This window comes from Osmerus mordax, chromosome 15 (assembly GCF_038355195.1).
Source record: "Osmerus mordax isolate fOsmMor3 chromosome 15, fOsmMor3.pri, whole genome shotgun sequence".
NCBI classification, from domain to species: Eukaryota; Metazoa; Chordata; class Actinopteri; order Osmeriformes; family Osmeridae; genus Osmerus; species Osmerus mordax.
The window spans coordinates 11149250-11169112 of NC_090064.1; the positions used below are offsets into that span (position 1 = coordinate 11149250).

Consider the following 19863-nt stretch of genomic DNA (forward strand, 5'->3'; position numbering starts at 1 on the left):
AGTCTTTCTCTCCTCAACCCCTCTCATTCCTCCACCCTACCTCCTAGTCAGTGAAGGTGACACTATGATCACAGGCTAGGTGTAGTCACATGGCTCCTTCTGCTGTGTGCCCTTCTCCACAGTCCAGCAGTGTTCCACCACTGCCATCTCCGATGCACCCCCCTGCTCTCTGCTTCGGTTGGCCAGGTGTTAAGTCGTTAAGGTGACTTGACATGACCCCTAGGATGACATTGTGTCTCTGCCTCTGGCCTCTGGCTTGTTGTGGAATGTATGGAGGTCTTGACAGGGCATGGTTGGCTCTCCGGAAGAGCCTAAATCATGCCTTCCTCACCCCTGCGGTTTATCTCGCTAAAAGTCTTTTTTTTTCTCGTTTTCGGTCGATTTCTAATCCTCCGTCGAGGGGGAGGATGAGGATAACACTGGAGGATAACAACAATGGAATTGCCACCTGACTTGCAGTCACCAAACATAGCCACATACACGACTGTTAGGACGAGCAGAGGTTAGACATTAAGAATGAACATTGTCTTGTTTACATTCTAGATTCAAGAGTCCCTTTACTGTCCCACAAAGCGGAACACTTGCCTTGGGCTTTCACCCACGCTGCAGCCGTAAAAGACAAACATTCCGTTTCCTGAGCGTGAATAAACGTGCTCATACGCCCCTCTCTCCGCAGCTGCAGTGCGCCGCGTTCTCCTCGAGGCTGGAGTCGCTCCCAGCTACAGTGTCATTGGCCCAGCAGAGGGGCCAGATAGGCTGGGGGCGACAGGAACAAGATTACAGCAGGTCATTTTCTGACTGTACGTTCCACCCCATGGCTGGGCTCCACTCTTAGCGTGCTGGATGGGGGCCCAGTCTGGAGCTTCTCTCATCAGGGGCTCCTCTAGTGACAGCAGGCCATCCTGGAGGAGCCTAGATGAGCAGGTGGTGACCGACGGGGGAGGCTCGCGTCCGATTGTCTCGCTCTTTCTTAGTGGTTCTCCCTCACCACTTATCAGTCTGTCTCCTAGTCCTCTACTCTCACAGTGTCGTCTAAATTGATGACTGGCATTACCAGGGTGCTTAGCATTACCATTGCTGTGTGTACAGTCTTGATCCTGCTGCTAGTCGAACTGTCTAGGACTTCAAATGTAAGCAGTCTATCACACCCTATGGACTGTCGATGACTCCCTATGAATAGTACATGACTCCCTCCCTACAGAGTGAGTAGTCTATCCAGTCAGTGACTCTCTACATACACTCTCCAACTCCTAACATATGGGTCTACGAGAGAGAAGTATATATCATTATATATGATCCTAGAGCTTCTCCTAGTCTATCCTAGTACTGCCTTCTCTGACTTGCTGTTTGCCCCTGGTCTGTGCCAGATGCTGCCATTGCCCTTGGTAGAGCCAGGGGGTCTGGATGTCTTGAGAGAGAGAGGGGGGTGAGGGATGGGGGATGGGGGGAGGTGTTGAAGGGAAGATAAGGTTTGGGTGAGTGAGAGAATTGCCCGGCAGTGCCTGAGCAGCAAGATGTGCTGCTCCTAAATTTAGAACCATCAAGTGACCGGTGAGCTGGATGGCACAAGAGTGTGTGGCTCTGTGGTTTTGTGTGTGAACGTTTTTGTGTGTGTGTGTGCATGCGCGTGTGTGTGTGTGTGTGTGTAAGAGTCAATTACAAAACCACTGATTAGGCGGTCTGGGGTCTCTTCATCCCTGCTCCCTGTGTGAATGCCCATCACACCTAGGGCCCTACACACAGACAGGAGATCAATACCCCCCCTCATCTTCTAAGAAGGGGCATCAACAAGGGTCTTGCTGGTAGCCTGGGGAGGTTGGGACCTGCAGTTATCCTTTGGGGTGTGTTCTCTCTGCAGAGATCTGGAGAGGCAGGTGAAGACAGGGAGGCTTCTGGCACACAGTGTACCCAGACGCTGCCACTAACAGACTCTGAGCAGAGTGGAACAGAGGAAGCAGAGGGTGTCACACGCACAGTCACTTACTTAGACACACACTCACAAGCTGAACACACAGACACTCATCATCCCGTCCGCAGCTTCAGTCACTCACTAGCTGTCGTTTCCTAGTACTCATACATTCTGTCTGGGGTTATAGAACAAAGCTACACTGAGACACACAGAGGAGGAACTGGAAGGGACCCGATCTTGTTTGTTTGTAAAGAGGAATTAGTCACTAATTTGTTGAATGATGAACTTTATTAACATTACAAGGTTGTTGGCTCCAGGCTCAGTCTTGACTGCTCCTCTGTTTACTTAGAGCAGGCTCATACTCAATAAGCAGTAATCTTACATAAGGGTTTACATAAATCTATCATTTGCATAACGTTGTTTGTTTGTGGAATAAATAGTCGACCACCTCACCTTTGGCAGCCCTCGCTGGAGAGAGGCCCCGCTGCAGTCTGCCTCCACTCCACCTGCAGTCTGCCTCCACTCCACCTGCAGTCTGCCTCCACTCCACCTGCAGTCTGCCTCCACTCCACCTGCAGTCTGCCTCCACTCCACCTGCAGTCTGCCTCCACTCCACCTGCAGTCTGCCTCCACTCCACCTGCAGTCTGCCTCCACCTCAGGAAGGCTGCAGGGAAACACAGTTGGATGTCCTTATCATGCCTTCTCAGAAGTTTTTCTTCACTTTCTGTTCAAGTCTGTTCAAGGAAACCCCCCCTGCCCCCTCCCTTGCCCCACCCGTCGGGTTAAAGTGGAGCCATGATTGAAGCGGTCAGATTAGCAGGAGCCGACGGCCCTTCAGACACTATATTCTCATTAAGACGTGCGGCTCGAGAGCTCCCTGTGACTACCTCCCCCCCCCCCCCAGCTTGATCCGCACAAAGGAAAAAAGCGAGAACGATGTCTCCACCGCCTTATGTTCCTTCATTCGAAAAAGAATCCTGCGATAGCTTTCAGAGCGAGGACAGATTCTGTTTGATCTCCGGTTAAAGCCCCCTCCTTACCTCCCCCACTCCCCCCCCCCCCCCCCCCCCCCCTTTGACAGAAACCACTTCCCCCCCACCTCTGACAGAAACCACTCCAATTCATTAGATGACTCAGAAAGTCAATTATGGTAATATCTGCTCTTGCCAGAGAAGCGGGACCTTGGCAAGAGCCACAGAGGGGCCTTTTATTTGAGCACTTTCACATATTTTATTTAGATCTCATTTAGATGTGCAAATTGACAAAGAGACACAGAGAGAGACAGAGATACATATTTAGAGAGATAAAGAGAGAGGGAGAGATACAGAGAAAGAGAGTGTAGGGGTGAGCTTCTCTCTCATGCTGCAAAAAGGATGGAGGGAGGGAGGGGGGAGAGGGATGGAGGGGGGGATGAAGGAGGAGAGGGCAGGCCCCGTGTCTGGAGAGCATCTCAAGGAATTCCTTTCTGTCTTATTTATGTGTGCAGAGCAGGGGAACATAAGGGATCTCCCAGCCTTATTATGGGATGGGTATTTGTAGAAGCGAGCAGCATGGAGATACTTTACTCGCACTGAAACCTCTCCATATCCACTTCTGTTTCAGTCATTATTGTAATTCTGAAAGTGTATGAAGTTTCCTTGGTTCTCCCAAATTCTTTTGTCTTGAGATGAGAAGCTTAGTTTGGGTTGGGTTCGTGTAGACTGTGGTGACAGTGAGATTACAAGGAGAGAGAGCAGAGAGAGAAAGAGCAGGAACAAATGAGACAGTTCAGACAGAAAGCAGGGAGAGAGAGTAGAGAAACAGTAGAGCAGAGAGAGAGGGAGAGCAGAGAGGGTAGAGCAGAGAAACAGACGCAACCAATCAGAAGGCTGCTTCCCAACCTCTCCTGATCAGTGGTCTGGAACATGCAGGCCTTCAAATACGTTACCACGTCGGCACACTAGTCACAGCACACAGCCAGGCCAGGCCACAAATGAGTCCACTCTCTAATCAGCCATGGCATATTCACATACAATGTTTTTCATTAGGAAAGTGATATTGCAAAACGCCGTAATCATCTCAGCATCTGGGTGCATTCAGCCCTGAGAGAGGTTGTGATTCCATTCAATGCCAAATGGAATTGCAGCAATTTCCTGTTTTTTAAACATAAGGTCAAAGGGCCCTTTCTTAGCTCATTTTGGAGTTCAGTAAAACCTATTTCCATCTGCCCTTGCTTCCCTGAATCCAAAATTCTTCTGCAATTTGGGGTGTATTTCTTTCACCATCTTGTGGCGCCCGCTGTGGGGGTGGAGCAGAGATAAAGACCCCTTGGTGGTTTGATTGAACTGGGAACTGGATGATGGAGTTTGGGTGCTGAGAACAGACTGCTGGTAGAGCCAGAGCTTCTGAACTCTTCAGAGAGAGTGGAAGGGAGGGAGGGATGGAAGGATGGATGGAGGGTGAAAAGAATGCCAGAAGGGAAAGATGAAAGAAAGCAGGGAGGGAAGGGGGGAGGGAGGGAGGGAGGGAAGGGGGGAAGGGAGGGAAGGGGGGAAGGGGGGAGGGAGGGAGGGAAGGGGGGAAGGGAGGATGCAGGTCTGATGGGATTGAAGGAGGGAGGGAGAAGAAAAGATGGGATTGGAGAGATTCCTTTAAACCATGAAGCCTCAGGGACACTCAAGATCCTCTTAGTGTTCACTTACTGGTGTGTCACTCTGATGTAGAAGAAAGCACACACACACACACACACCCACATACTGCACACGTCTCAATGACCATTTTCTGTACTCTTATGATTGTTTGGTCAATCCCAACTCAAAACTCACCCCACAATGGAATGCAGTTTACGTAACAGTCAGCACTTAAGACTTGGGAGAGGCTTCAGCCTTTCCACTAGCAGCTTCACACCATGGGGGAGTGGACCTCAAAGACACACACACACACACACACACGAAGACAAAGACAAACACATGCACATACACAGGACCAGACTGGAGAGTAAAGCCCTGGTCAACCAGATTTGGAAGCCAATTCTTTTCTCTGAAGAGTCTAAGTGGAGCTTTGTGTGTGTATGGGACTGTGGACTGGATGACTGTCAACTTGAGTTTGAAATGATGCCAGGTAGCTGATTCAATATTGTAAATGGGGATTGGACATGAGCCAATTGACTTCACTTGTATTGGTTCACATGGAGAGCAATGACCGAGACACTTGTCTGAAGCAGGTCTAGTTATCTCCCACTGCACTGCAAAGACACAAAATGAAACATGAAAAGTTTGGGTTCTGAGTTTACAATCCAGAGTGATTAGAAAGTTCTTCCGAACTGTTTCCTTTTTTTGCCATGTTTAATTTCACCTTTGACTGACTCTGTCTGTCTCTGTTTCTTTCCCCCTCTATCTCTCTCTCTTCCTGCTCCTCCTCCGCCCTCCAGGATTCTAAGGACCCAGTCTCTGGAATGGTACTACAACAACGTCAAGAGTCGTTTCAAACGCTTCGGTAGCGCCAAGGTCTTGAAGACTCTGTACAGGAAGCACATCATAGAGAGAGGAACCCTCTCTGAACTCCCAGGTAAGCACTGCTCCAGTTGCATCAGAACGAAGATGCCTTTGTCTCCCTGGCCTCTAGTAAACAGTATCCGTGTGTGTGTGTTTGGTTCAGCCGAGGTCACTATGCTCTTTTGGCTATCGTCATAAACCTAACTATTGGGATTGAACACTAACTCACTCTCTCTCTCTACCCATTCTACTCTACGTACTCTCTCTCTCTCACACACGCAAACACGATTCTCCGCCTTATACACACATTGCCCAACCTAGTCTGGCCTCTGGATCCATTTAATCCCAGAATTTAGGGCTGTAATCCCAGTGTGATATTAGCAGGCAAAGTTAAGGCGCATGTTCACTAAGCCTAATGGAGGATAGTGTCTGTGGCCGCTCCAGAGTGCCGCTCCGGCAGAGGGGGAAGCCACTGGGTCAGAGGCCCAGGGACAGAGCTTCTGGCTGGGGGGAGTAATCCCCTCCCAGGCCCTGGCCACTTTGGCCGCTGAGTGATTAGTTCCTGTGCTGAAGAGGGAGAGTGGAACGCGTTTAATCGTCCCCGTCCAGATGCCATTGTTGCTGGTAGCATGAGACAACCGTGTACTGCACGGAGACCGAGTGAGGGATAAACAACAACAACAGAGAATCCCGTGTACCGGGGGCCGCAGGCCGAGCTGTGTCCGTCCGTCTGGCCGTCCGTCTGGCCGTCCTCTCCTCTACTATCCTCCCTCTCTTACATCATCACAGAGGAGAACAGGAAAACAGGATTAACTGCCGCTGTCACTCGCGTCCCACTTCACATGAGACTAACCGATTTTATAATTGTCTCCTGCACATGCTGTATGCGCGCTCGCGTACACAGACACAGTGTTGTATGATGGGGGAAATGCATCTGTTGTGTTATGTTCTGGGCTAACCATACATGACTTACTGCCTCGTGTTTGTGTGTTTGTGTGTGTGCACGCGCGCGCCCGTGTGTGCGCGCGTTTCTCTTTCGGTGCTTTCGTCCCTGAGAATGTCCTTCTGTTTCTCAATGAGATGCCCCCTCCCTTCTTTCTCTCCTGTTCCTCCTCTCTCCCTCTCTTTCTCTCTCCTCCCAAGTCCTCCTCTCTTTTATCTCCTGCTTCAGACTAGATAGGGTGAGATTGTAGAGATCTCAGCATGGCAGGGTTAGGGATCCTTCTGGAAGCTTCCGTGTTTCCATGATACCGCCTCCTAATCAGTGGAAGGATGATCAGTATCCACCAATGCGGTAAAGAATCCACAGGATGGAGGTTTGATAACCCCCCTCCCCCTCGGGCACTGTGACCCACTCAGAGCCTGTTGTAACTTGGAACGTCTCCTCTGCTTTCATTGAAATCAAAGGGAGAATCTGCAAGGAAAAATCTAAAGTAAAAGAATATGCTTTGACTTGCAATGTTGTACTTGATTCGTCGAGAGTACACTCTGGCTAAAATCAGGGTTCGTCTTTTGGAGATCCCAGATGTGGTTTTGTGTACTTTTGTTAACTGTACACTGTAAAGAGTTGAATTGCTAGTCAATGAAGTGACCTTCAAACGTACAGGCAGCAAATGTGAACATGAGCTATGTGTACCTTCCTGTCACTCAGTGAGAGTGAAGGCTGTGTGTGTGTGTGTGTGTGTGTGTAGTCGTGAGTATATGCACGTGCGTCTGTGTGGATGCACACACGTGTGTGTGTGTGTGTCTGTATGCATGTGCGCTTGGTTTGCGTGTGCATGCGTGTGCCTGTGTGAGTGTGCATGCGTGTGTGTGTGTGTGTGTGTGACCTGCACCGGCAGTCGTCTGCAGTAGCAGTGATATGGATGATAGATGTGGCCCAGGGGGCTGGTCCAATTAAACATGGAGGAGACGTTGATGGAACAAGCTAGAGAGGAGGACTGGGAGGAGGAAGAAGAGATGGAGGAGGAAAAGGGATGAGGAGGACGAGGGGGAGAGGGAGGAAGAGGAGGAGGAGAGGGTGAAAAGATGAGGAGATGGAGAATGGGGAGGTGGAGGAGCAGCAGGAGGAGGAGGACAAGGCGTACAGGTAGAAGGAGAGGAAAGACCAGGATGAGGAGATGGATGTGCGTGTCTCTCTTTACCACAAAGCAGGTTTCTCGTCACAGCACAATGCTGAGATAACGTTGCAGCAACCGCAGGATAACTATCGCAGAGATACAGTTTACCACCCAGATACCATTCATGGGTAGTGCTGTAAAATGTTTATTGAATTCATGCGATAACATTCACGGAACTGCCAGCTCACATTTGGTTTCACGTCCACCCCAATCCTCCTACATCCAGAACAGACAGACGAATGTGGTCAGCCTGAGCCGACCTCTTGTTGGTGCCTGTTATTTCCACCTGGGTGGGTCTGAGCTCATTCTGAGCCTGTAAACTCTGTGCCTGGCAATCCACTGGTCTCCTCTTAAAGTGCATCATTTCTATAGTAAAATTGCAGCGATCGCCTCAAGAGAACCGTAGCACCTCGTGGAGCAGAGCGCTCCTCATTGCTCTGTGTTTTTGACCGGAATTCTGTAGAGCGTCTTGAGTTTAAAATAGCCTGTGAGCACTCGGGAGCGCCGCACTATACACATCGTTCAGTGTCCTCTCTGCTTCCGCCTCCCTGGATGAGCGGAGCTGGCCCGAGCTTACTCTGTGAGTCAGTGTCTGAGGCTTTTTGTGAATGGTGACCTTGGTTGTCCCTCTCATGCTGTTTGGAGTCTTGGAGACATTAGTGACTCAGTGAGGTGCTGTCCTGGAGTTGACTCTGGGAGTCTGGCTGGAAAGGGCCTTACCCTGGGAGGGGAGAGCAAAATGGAGAAGCTTGAGCAGGGCTGAGGGCTGAGAGCTGAGGGCTGGATCCTGGGGCCTGGGACTGGTGGCTAGGGCCTAAGAGCTGAATGCTTGGGTTCACAAAGATTGAAAAAAGAGTGAAATAATCTTGTGTTCAAATGTGTGTTTGGGACCATCCAAGTGTTGTGTTAGGGCTAGTCTGAAGCTGGGGGGGGGGGTCATGTGACCATGGGGGAGTTTAACTGGTGTCAACCTCATATGGATCCATCATCAATCATTTGTCACAGATTGGAAAAGGTTAAAGACACACACACATATACTCACACAAACATACGGTGCACTTTATTGCAGAGGCGTTGCTAGTGTCACAAGATTTAATAGGATGAGGAGAGGACAGTTATACTGGAGAGATATTTCACAAAACACCCTCAACCTCAAATCCCAATCCCAGTCGTGGCATGCAGTGCCTCTGGTGGCCAAAACATGTCATAACATGTCGTTTATCTGTTTGTGGAAGAGAAAAAGAAAAGGGCCACTGTATTTTATCTATGTACACATTACTGTCTTTTAGTTTCTGTCTCTCCTTTCTCTCTGTCTGCTGGTATGCTAGCTGTCATGTAGTTTCCCAGCGCGTGTACAGAAAAGCTGTGCTGTGTGTGTGTGTTGTGACAGATGCTCTGATACAATTGAGAGCAAGCTGTCTGGTCTCTACATGCCCCCACTGTTAGGAGGAACTGCAGCTTTAAGTGTTATTATTGACAGTGTCTCAAACACACACAAACACACACCCACCCTCACGATGATGCTGTCGTCTGCAGTGTTGCCATGGTGATATGGAGGGATGGTGCAGCCGAGTGCAGCGGGGTAAGGTGAGGCGGTGACCAGACAGGAAATGCTGAGCAGCCCCCTACTTCCCCCAATAACCACACCCTGTCACTTGAACTTCCTTTTGCGGGAGAAGGGGGGCGGTGCTCCTTTTGATTTGCATCCATGATTGACAGGGCAGGAGAGAGACCCAACGTCATGTCAGGTTGTCACACAGCACGTCAGCTTGATGGTGTATCAGGGCGTGTGCATGCTGAGAGCTCACATCAGGATGTCACACACACACATGCACACGTCTAAAGTTTTGGTATACTTTTTTGCTGTATGCTTGTCTGTCTACCTAGATGAGTGTGTGTGTGTGTGTGTCTGTGTGTCTGTGTTTGTCTAAGCTCCACTTCCACATCAGCACTGAGTCATTTATTGGGGGTGTGTGCGTATCCCAGGGGGCCATCTGTTTCATCAAGCAGTGCTTTATTGACTCCTTGCTTCCTCTCCTGGGGATGATCAACCTGCTCCAATCAGACCCAGTTGGGCTCTTAAAACACTGGTGGAACAGCAGGAATTTGGGGCAGTGTGTTTGTGTGTGTGCTTACAGAACGTGTATATGCATAAGTGTGTGCGTGCGTGTGTGTGTAACTGATGGCAATTTGTGACAGGCTGGCTGTCCACTGCCTGCCTGTCTGTCTGTCTGTCGGTCCATCTGTCTGTCGTTCTGTCTGTGGGGTCTCGTCAGGTTCATCCAGAGACAGGTGGTGATGGTTCCCCTGCATTGCGACCCACTGGGTCCTCAGCACCTCCTCAGACACAACAGCTGCCTCCTCGGACTCTGCTGCCTCTCCTCTCCTTCATCTGCTTCTCTCCTTCCGCCTCCGCCCTCTGTCCCCATCTCCCAACACTCTCCTCTCTCCCTCCTCTCCCCTCCATCCCCCCTCTACCCCATCTCCCCGCACTCTCCTCTCTCCCTCCTCTCCCCTCCATCCCCCCTCTACCCCCTCTCCCTGCTCTACCCTCCATTCCCCTCTCTTTCCCCCTCCGTTCCCCTTCCCTCCATCTCCCTCTCCCTGCTCCTCACGCAGGTACAGTGAGTGACATTCATTGCTGCCCCGCAGCCTCAATACCAATAAGAGGCTGGATTGAGGTCAACCCCCCTCTGTCAGGACACTGTTCTGTTGTAAATACAGCAATGCTATGAACTGGAGGGAGGGACACGGAGATAGAAATAATGTATCACACGACCATGTAAAGGGCAACATCATGGTTAAGGAGGCTGTCTGGCAGAGCTGACGGAAAGGAAGTGAAAACGAAGTCAATGAAGCATGCAGAGCAACAACAACTCAACAATGCCCCGATAACAAACGGCAGGAGAGAATCGAGGCCGTGTGGTATTTTGCTCATGAGGCACTGCAAAGTATCTCTCCTTTCGTTCTGTCTGTCTCTTAGTCACTCTCTCTCTCTCTCTCTCTCTCTCTTTCTTTCTTTCTCTGTCTCTGTCTGTCTCTCTCTCTCTCTCTCTCTCTCTCTCTCTCGCTCTCTCTCTCTGTCTGTCTGTCTGTCTGTCTGTCTCTCTCTCTCTCTCTCTCTCTCTCTCTCTCTCTCTCTCTCTCTCTCTCTCTCCTGAGAGGCATGATTGTCGTGAGTGAGTCTGCTTTTGGTCTGTTTATCCTGTCTTATGGACTGTAGTGGCCCTTCTCCTCTCATAACATCGATGTGTGTTTCTGTAATATGGTGCCAAAGCTCCCCACTTCAACTAATCTCCTCCTCTCCTCTTCCTCTGTTCTTGTTCAGAGAGCAGTATCAACGAAGGAAGCAACGAAAACGATGGCAGTGTGTGTGGCAGTGACTCCACCTTCTACAGGCAGAGCGATGGTAAGCCTACCAGCCATGTACAAACCAGTCAATACTTGCATTGTCGGGCTCTTGTCCAAAGCGCCCCTACCTCCAGGCCAGCCCAGTAATGCTCATAGATGCACACACACACACACACACACACATATATGAACATGTCCAGTGTAAACATCCAACCACAGACACTGTCGCTAATTTCACTTGTTCAGTCAAATTATCTTGTTTTATTTGTTTAATATGCATAATTGAAATATGCCTTTCAGATAACAATTGCCCCAAGAGAGAACTAACAAACACTGTGTGTGTGCGTGCGTCTGTGTGTGTGTTTGCAGAGCACAGCATGGCAGATACCCTTACAGTTGCTTTGCGCGTCGCTGAAGAAGCCATAGAGGAAGCCATTGCCAAGGCAGAAGAGTTCAGTGACAGCTTGGTGAGGCGTCAAAGATGTTCTGTCTTTCTCTTCTCCCCTTTACCTCTCCCCCTCGCCTCCCCTCACTCTCCCCTTTACCTCTCCCCCTCGCCTCCCCTCACTCTCCCCTTTACCTCTCCACCTCGTCTCTTCTTTCCTCTCCCCGTTTTTCTCCCCTCCCTTCTTCTCTCTTCTCTCTCCCCTCTCATTCTCTTTTCCCCTCTTTCTCTCCTCTCCCCCATGTGTCTACTCTCCTCCTCCTAAATCCTCTCTTTTTCTACTCTCCTCTCTCTCCTCTCCCTCTCTTCTTTTTTCTTCTCTAGTCATGGTCTTTGGCTGGATTCAGCACCACTGCACAGGGGTTCATGGTAATTCACAGCTCCTTTGAACAGGCTTTGATGTGTGTTTGTGTGTGTGTTTGTGTGGGTGTGTGTTTGTGTGTGTGTGTTTGTGTGGGTGTGTGTGTTTCTGTGGGTGTGTGTTTCTGAGGGTGTGTGTGTGTTTCTGTGGGTGTGTGTGTTTCTGAGGGTGTGTGTGTGTTTCTGTGGGTGTGTGTGTGTGTTTCTGTGGGTGTGTGTGTTTCTGTGGGTGTGTGTGTGTGTTTCTGTGGGTGTGTGTGTTTCTGTGGGTGTGTGTGCAGGAGAAACAGAATGAGGCTCGATATCTACGGGACCACAAAGAGGAACTCATAGAGGAACTTGCTACAACCATTGTACAGAAAGTAAGTGGCTTTTCGTTTCTTTGTAAAACACACTAAAAGGATTGGCCAGATTGATTATCGTTTTCTGCCCAACAAGGTTTATGTCCTCCTCTCCTAACCTATTATGTTCTTCTATCTATCACAATCTATAAATACTCCTTTCCTCCCCATGCATGGTTCCACCATCTCTCCCCCCCCCCCCCCTCTCTCTCTCTCTCTCTCTCTCTCACCATCACTCTCTCTTTCTCTCTCTCTCAGATTATTCAGAGGAGGAAGCGTTCAGAGATGCAATCTGAGTATGACTTTGTGTGGCCCCAGTCTCAGAGCCAGTCCCAGGGCCGACCTGGCGAGTTGCCCTCCCCCCCCCAGACCCCCCATGCTGACCTGGCTCAGGGCTCCCAGGCCCAGCTACACAGCTCTTACTCCCTCTGGGTCAGTCTGGAGCTCCAGCACACCCACAGCCAGCACACACACACGCACACACTCAAGAAGATACACACCCGCTCACCCTCAGATATACACACACGCCCTATATACTGAATATACACGTCCATTCAATCACACACACTCCCTTTCTCTCACACACGCACTACCTCTGGAGGTAGCACCTCTCACTCTATAAAGCACACACACACACACACACACAAGCAGGGCAGACTGGGAGGCTGGCAGTAGAACTGTAGCAGGTCTCTGTGCTCAACCAGGTGGTGCATTCCTAGTCACAGGGGAAACCTTTAGCCTTTAGCACATACGCCAACAGACACACACACACGCACAAACACACAGTCTTGGCAGAGTTTCAGTGGGGCCAGTTTGGTTGATTTGTCAGTGTCCCGTGTGTTAGGCAGGCGCAGTGTAGAATCAAAGCAGCGTTTCCCAGCCCCCCTCCTGTCTCAGCATGTCGGTTTCACTCAGTTATGATCAAAGTGCTGCAAAACACACAGGGATTCACCTAAACTCCCTAACCCTAGCACACCATGGGGTAGCCTAGGCTCCCTCCATCAACACCACGTAAACATATACACAGACTCTCATGAATACACGAGGCACATGCACACACACACACACTTATATGTACAGTACACACACACACATGCATCATGCACACATTCACACACTTATTCACACACATATCTGTGCTTATGAATGAGCTGACAGAATTATAAATTAGGACAAAATGAGAGAGAGGGTGGGGGAGAGAGAGGGTGGGGGAGAGAGAGGAACTTAATTTAAATCGGATTACTCACTCCTGCACCACTCTACTGTTTTTCTTTCTTAACAAATGTTTTTGTAGCTCTCTTGTGCCCCCTGTTGACTAAAATATGAACCACAGCCACCAGTCTCAGGTCACCGTACTGACACTGTGAAAAGAGACCAAGAATGTTTGTATTCAGTACTTTTAGACTCTTACAGCACTTGGCCGCTTTACACACACACAAATATGTGGCTGTAATCTACAGTAGCTGGTTTGTTTTCACTTAGGAGCGTGAGAAAGTAACAGTTAAACCCCATCTTAACTCACCCAGTAATTATCTGAAGTATTACTAAGTATTACAATTGTGTGTGTGTTTGTATGGATTGCGGACATGCATGTGTGAATGTATGTGTTCATGTGTGTGTGTGCATGTGTGTGTTTTCTAACAGAGATCCAGGTCAGCCTTCTCCCTGACCAGTGACGACTCCCCAGAGAAACTGTCAGAGGGGGGGGTGGGGGCGGGCGGGGGCTTGCAGCACTACACCTCCCTGAAGAGGGACTCCAAGGCCTCGTCGCTGCCCAGCTGGAAGAGTGTGGACCGCCTGGATAACTCCAGTAAGACACACACACACTCCTGCCCCCATCACTCTGTCGGGTTATGTTACAGTCAACTCTGAACGTTACACTGGTCTTTTTAGCATGGAACTTGGTGATACGACCGTGTCTGCTTTAAGGCTGTAAATATGTGTGCACACTGTGTTTGTGTGTGTGTGTGACTGTGTGTGTGTGTGTGACTGTGTGTGTGTGTGACTGTGTGTGTGTGTGTGTCCAGGTGCGTCCTCTGTGCTCCAGAGCCCAGACGGTAACTGGATGGCCCTGCAGAGTTCCCAGCTGTCCCGCCCCAGCCTGCTCACCAAGAGGAAGAGCCTGGTCTTCAGCGTGCTGGAGAAGGAGTCCGGCGTCGTCTCCGCCTACGACGAGATGGGCTCCGCCTCCGAGTCGGACCGCGAGGACAAGGGGGGCTGGGCCTCGGCCCTGATGCAGTTCCGCAGGAAGCTGTCGGATGAGACGTACTACACCGACTCCCAGCACGATCCAGAGTGGACGTACACCCAGCACCTCCCCGTCACCTCGCCGTCCTCGGGGCAGTACACCAACACCGAGACCCTCAACACCGACTCCGAGCCCTCGTCCGTCCCCTCCGCTCTCCCCCGCAAGCCCCCTCACAACCTGGGGAAGAAGAAAGCCCCCCCGGACTCCCAGCTGCACCCCCGCCACCCTCCCCACCACCACCAGCACCAACATCCCCAGCGTCATCCTCCTCATCACCATCATCCCCAGCAGAACCCCCCCTCCTTCCCGCACCGCCCCGAGGCCCTGGATGTGAACTTTAACCCCAAGGTGACGGGGGACAGCAGCGAGGCGGAGGAGCGCCAGGTTGACCCCATCAGGAGGTCGCGGCGACGCAGGAAGAGCAAGAGGGAACCGGCTGAACAGGGGAGGGGGGGCAACCAGCCCCACAAGCAGCCTGCGCCGCCCACTACAGTACAGGTAGCATTCTGCTTCACTGGAGACCTAGGCAAATACCTCTGGATTTGTATACATTTGAAAATTCATCGCTAGGCGCTATTTGGCTCCGTGTTAGGTATTTTTGCGGAATAGCTTTGGTTTTACTCCTCTTTCACCACTAGGTGTCCTCCCAGGGCCATATTGCTGTTAAACAGAATGTTCATCATTGGGCACACAATGCCTTTACTCGAGTAGACAGTCTTTTTTATGTGACCTTTTATACAGCGTCTCATTCTCTTTTTCCCTGTCTGTTTCTCTCTGCGTTTCTCTCTTTGTTTCTGACCTCATCTAACTCATCCTCATCCTCATCTATCTTTTTCTCTCTCTCTCCCTCCCTCTTCCCATATCTCTTGTTCTTTTTCTCCGTCTCCACCTCTCTCTCTCTCTCACCTACAGGAGAACAGTGGTTTCCTGCTCGGCGCCCTGTTGAAGAGGGGAACGAGTGATGAGAAGCCGCCCCATGACATTCCCGTGCCCATGATGGAGGCCTCCACCTCGGATGTCATGAACCCAGAGCCCGGGGACCTGGACACAGTTGCCCCTATCTCTGCTGCCCCTAGCCCCCCCCCGCCTGGACCCCCAGGCCCCCCTGACCCCCCTTGACCTTGGCCCCCACTCGCTCAGCAGCTCTGGACCAGGTTCTGGAGACACCCTGGAGCAGGAGGTCCGCTCCAAACTGAGCGAGATGGTCAGCCGGGCCAACAGCAAGGAAATTACATCGTCTGAGGACGAGACGAGCAAACGCCTCGGTGAGAGGCCGCTGGACAGAGGAAGTGACAGACAGCAGGACAAGCCGAGACTGAGAGAAAGACCCAGCTTTAAGGAGAGGGAGAAACCAAGAGAAGTGCAAGAGCAGGTGAACGGGCCCGACCTGAAAAGGAGAGAAACGCTCATGGAAAGTCCTGTGTTGAGAGAGGAAGAGAGACTCAAGGCAAGGAGGTTGGAGACAGGGGGAAAGAGTTGGGAAGAGAAATCAGATGACAGCAGAGGAGAAAAGAGATTGGTGAAGAGAGAGGAGAGCAGGCAAAGCAAGAGGCAACAGAGGAGCGAGGTGGACAGAGAACCAGAGAAGGGAACAGAACGAACGGAGAAGAAGGCCGGATCCACTCCCTCCTCCCCTGCCATTTCCCCTTCTCTCCTGGAGGGGGCGCTGTCAGAGGGACAGGTGAGCACAGAGATACCGTAGATCACCGGAGCTTTGGCTTTGCGTCCACGTGCAGCAAGAACATAACAACATCTCTGTTTTGTGACGTAGCCTGTCTGCTCGTCATTATCTCTGTAAACGTTCTGTCTCTCACTCCTGTCCTTTTTTCCGTCCATCCCTTCATCGCTCTCCTTCCACTCTTGTCCATGTTTTTCTGTGCTGTCCACATCCTGCCGTCCATCTCTTTGTCTTCTCTCTCTCTCTGTCTCTCTCTGTCTCTCTCTGTCTCTCTCTCTCTCTCTCTCTCTCTCTCTCTCTCTCTCTCCCTACCTGGCTAGCAGGAGGGCCAGAATGGGCTGGATCTACAGCAGAGACTACAGTTACTCTCCTCTCTCTTACAGCAGGTGAGATGTGCTGTCTCTATAGCAGACTGCCTCAGTCACTGGCAATACAGGCAATGTCTGGTCTAGTCCGGAATAGTCTGGTCAGGACACTATTTAACACAGCAAATGTTGGATTCCAGACTCGGTGTGAAGCGTGTGCTTGATTGATCTTGCTTGGCCAATGGCCTAACTAAAATGTTATTCCCTCACAAAATCGAACCCTACCAACCTGCTTAAAGAACACAAGCAGATGGAAACATGTAACTCCTATATTCACTCGAGTGAGACATTCAAACACACAATATTCTCACATGGATGGACACACACACAACCATGACATATGCCCCTTTTGTAGGGGCATATGTCATGTGAGACGTTCAGACGTTATTGATATCAGCTCTTGTTCCTGCTGGCTTACTGTGCTTCCACATCGATGATGGAGACTATTTCAAGTTGCAGATGTCACTCACCGGTAGTACATCATTCAAGTATAGTTAAGTATAGTCCTCTAATTTGAGTCCACCATCAAGCCAGTAAGGCCAGAGTTTACTGGCTGAATGAATAACAAACAAATGAGCACAAAGTCTTTTCAAACGAGATAACTGCAAAGTTTTCTTAAAACGACAGTATCTAAACAAATACACCCAAACGGTGCTTGGTAAATTAAAATAATGTCTCTGGCGCTAGTGTGGTCTGCTGGTTAACCCTTGTGTTATCTTCGGGTCATTCTGACCCATCAGTCATTGTGACCCACCGTCGTATTGCAACAACTTTACCGCATACAAAAACAAAGTGAAGCATTTTCTTTTAACCGTTGGGCTGTCTCAGACCCCCCACATTGCAAAGGTTAAAAGAAAACTCTTCTTTTTTTTTTTTGTATTGGGTAAAATTGGGTTAACACAACGATGGTTCGTTATGAACCTTTGGGTCATGTGACCCGAAGGCAGCACAAGGGTTAACACAAGTGAAGTCTTAACCCTTAGAATGGGCTTGGGGCTGTGTTTCATCCTCCTGGTTAGGACTCGGACTCTTTGTAGTTGACGATGACACCAGCAGCTCTCTCAGTACAGATCCATTCTCCATTGACTCAGTAGTCAATACTGTGGTCTCAGCCTCGCTCTCTTTTCCCCACGGGCATCAGTGTCTCATCTTGCTTCATGTCATTTCTGACTCAAGTGCGCCCCCCCCCCCCCCCCCCCCCTTCCTCCATCCTTCCACTCCTGCGCGTGAATCCCACCCCAACACACTTCTATTCAAAAACAGTGCTGTCACTAAGTAACCCTGGAGTGTGTGGATCAATGCTCTCACTGGTTCTCCTGATCAAAGCCCCGGCCAGTGATTCATTCATTTATTGAATTTCATCTATCTCTCTCTCTTTTCCCTCCCTCACCCCCTCATTTCTTCCAATAAATTGAGGGTTTTTTTCCGTCTCTGTCCTGTATGCTGAAGTGCTCCTGTGTCGTGGCGTGATTCGTTGTCTGCAGGTTGAAACAAAAAGTTATTCGTTGTGGCATCACTCCTGTTTGAGAGAAAACATTGCAGCGGTGTAGTAAAGTGATGAAAGGTCAACTTTTCCCCCTCTCCTCCTCCGTACGCCTCTTTGCGCTCCTTCTGTTCCTGTTCTTACGACACCTGACAAATCCTCACAGGTCAAGCATGACGATATGTGTTCACAGTGACAGGGTCGGGTGCGGGAGAAGGTGTAATACCTGTGAGAGTGTCGGTTGAGTGTGATTGCCCGAGCAAGATTTGTAATCCTCTGAACCTCACATCGCGATGTGTGTGTACGCTCCACTGTGCGTGTGCATGTGGGTGTTCGCACCTGTGTGTGTGTGTGTGTGTGCTGAGCAGAAGGACACGGCGGCGTCTCTGTGCAGCATTACCACGGAGGTCCTAAAGGTGCTCAACGCCACGCAGGAGCTGATAGGCGAGGCTGGCAGTGGCAGCGCCACCCCTTCCGAGTCCATGAGTGCCCACGAGTCCTCCATCTCCAGCAGCTGTGAGACACGCAGACTGGACCAGAGACTCACCAAGATGGAGGAAAATGTAAGACGACACGTGGCTTTAAATACATACCTACATACATGCAGCACATCCGCCTGAGAGTCGTCACGTCTACCTTATATACGCGAGAGAAGAACAAAGGATGTGAGGACAATCCCCACCTCAACTTTGACCCAATCTCTCCCCTCACTCTCTCTCCTTCCTCCATCTGCCTCGCTCCATCTTCTCTCCGGCTGTCCGTCTCTTTACGTCTGCAGGTGTACCTGGCTGCAGGAGCGGTGTACGGCCTAGAGGGGGAACTGGGGGATCTGGAGGATTGTGCGCGCAGCATCAACAGTGGCACCTCAGACAGAGACCTGGCCTTCCTGGAGGACCAGGTGGCCACGGCTGCCGCCCAGGTGCAGCAGTCTGAGCTCCAGGTAGGGCTCTCCCCCCAGACAGGCGGCTCATCTGGGCGTGGGGGGTTGGTGGCCTATTGCTTACCAAAAATGCTGTGATACACTACATTCATTATGTTTTATTCCATTTAACAGACGCAAACTCACGCGAAATAGCCCCTGTGATGTCTGTCCACCCAATAGTAGCATTCTTGGTTGTTAATGAGTAATTAAACACCAGAACATCTCTTTTTAGTTTAAACTCTATAGTTGATATTTATGCACAGCTGTTTCCCCCCTCTCCAGATTTCTGATATTGAGGCTAGGATATCCGCTCTGAAAACAGCTGGCTTGAACGTCACAGTCTGCACGCGCAAGTACAATCCGAAACCCCAGGTACACACACACACACACACATCCTTCTATCTCCTCAACATGCACATATAAATAGTCACCCACTGACACGTACACTGTGCTAAGACTCTGTGTCGTCCACAGCCTCAAACCCTTGACTCATCACGCCAACAAAGGAGAAAGCTTCCGGCTCCCCCAGTCAAAGGTATCACAACAAACATGACCCTCCAGCGAACTCCTACCTTCCACGATATGGTCTTTGTGATTTATCTGTTATCAATTAGGTTCGTGTTGAGGGGAGTTTCAGCCATGACCTGCAAGCCACATCCCAGACCGACAAATTCTGTAGACAGTTTAATGTCAATGTCAAATGTGTGGCAGAGCGAGGGTAGCCTTCGGCCGAAAGGACGATCTTACGCAGCTTGTTCTGTTCAATGTGTGAGCATGGTTCATTGATCTCTGCTCACGCCAGCGCAGCTGCAGAGCTGTCTTCTCCACAGAATAACTCACTCTTTTTATGTTTGGGTGTTCTAAAAAGGATAGAGGTGCAGAAAAGGACAGAGAGAGAGGGGGGTGGGGGGGCTGGTGGAAGAATAGCATTCACACCTCGACTACATCACACATTCTCAAGTGAAAGAGTAGGTTGGGGAGTTGAATGGACGCAAGTCTAAATGCGCACGGTGGAGAGCGCCTAAGTGAGACGGACTCCATTAGGACCTGATAGAAGGAACACTGAGAGAACACGGAAACATGGGGCTGCTTTATCCAGCCGTGGCAGACAGCTCCTTTCATGGTAATTAATAGTTTTTTTCTGGTCGTTAGGACCAGTGTCCACTC

The 19863-nt window shown here is 50.4% G+C and overlaps 1 protein-coding gene across 1 annotated transcript in view; it reads left to right on the plus strand.

Annotated features, from left to right (window-relative positions):
- The window catches only part of myripb (myosin VIIA and Rab interacting protein b), a 62321-nt gene that overhangs the window by 41897 nt on the left and 561 nt on the right, over positions 1–19863 (plus strand). Inside the window, 13 exon segments of the mRNA XM_067252075.1 lie at positions 5320–5456; positions 10832–10912; positions 11224–11321; positions 11941–12021; positions 12259–12432; positions 13645–13810; positions 14028–14746; positions 15161–15337; positions 15339–15929; positions 18140–18337; positions 18553–18714; positions 18979–19068; positions 19171–19231. Of these exon segments, the coding sequence (XP_067108176.1) occupies positions 5320–5456; positions 10832–10912; positions 11224–11321; positions 11941–12021; positions 12259–12432; positions 13645–13810; positions 14028–14746; positions 15161–15337; positions 15339–15929; positions 18140–18337; positions 18553–18714; positions 18979–19068; positions 19171–19231 (2735 nt within the window).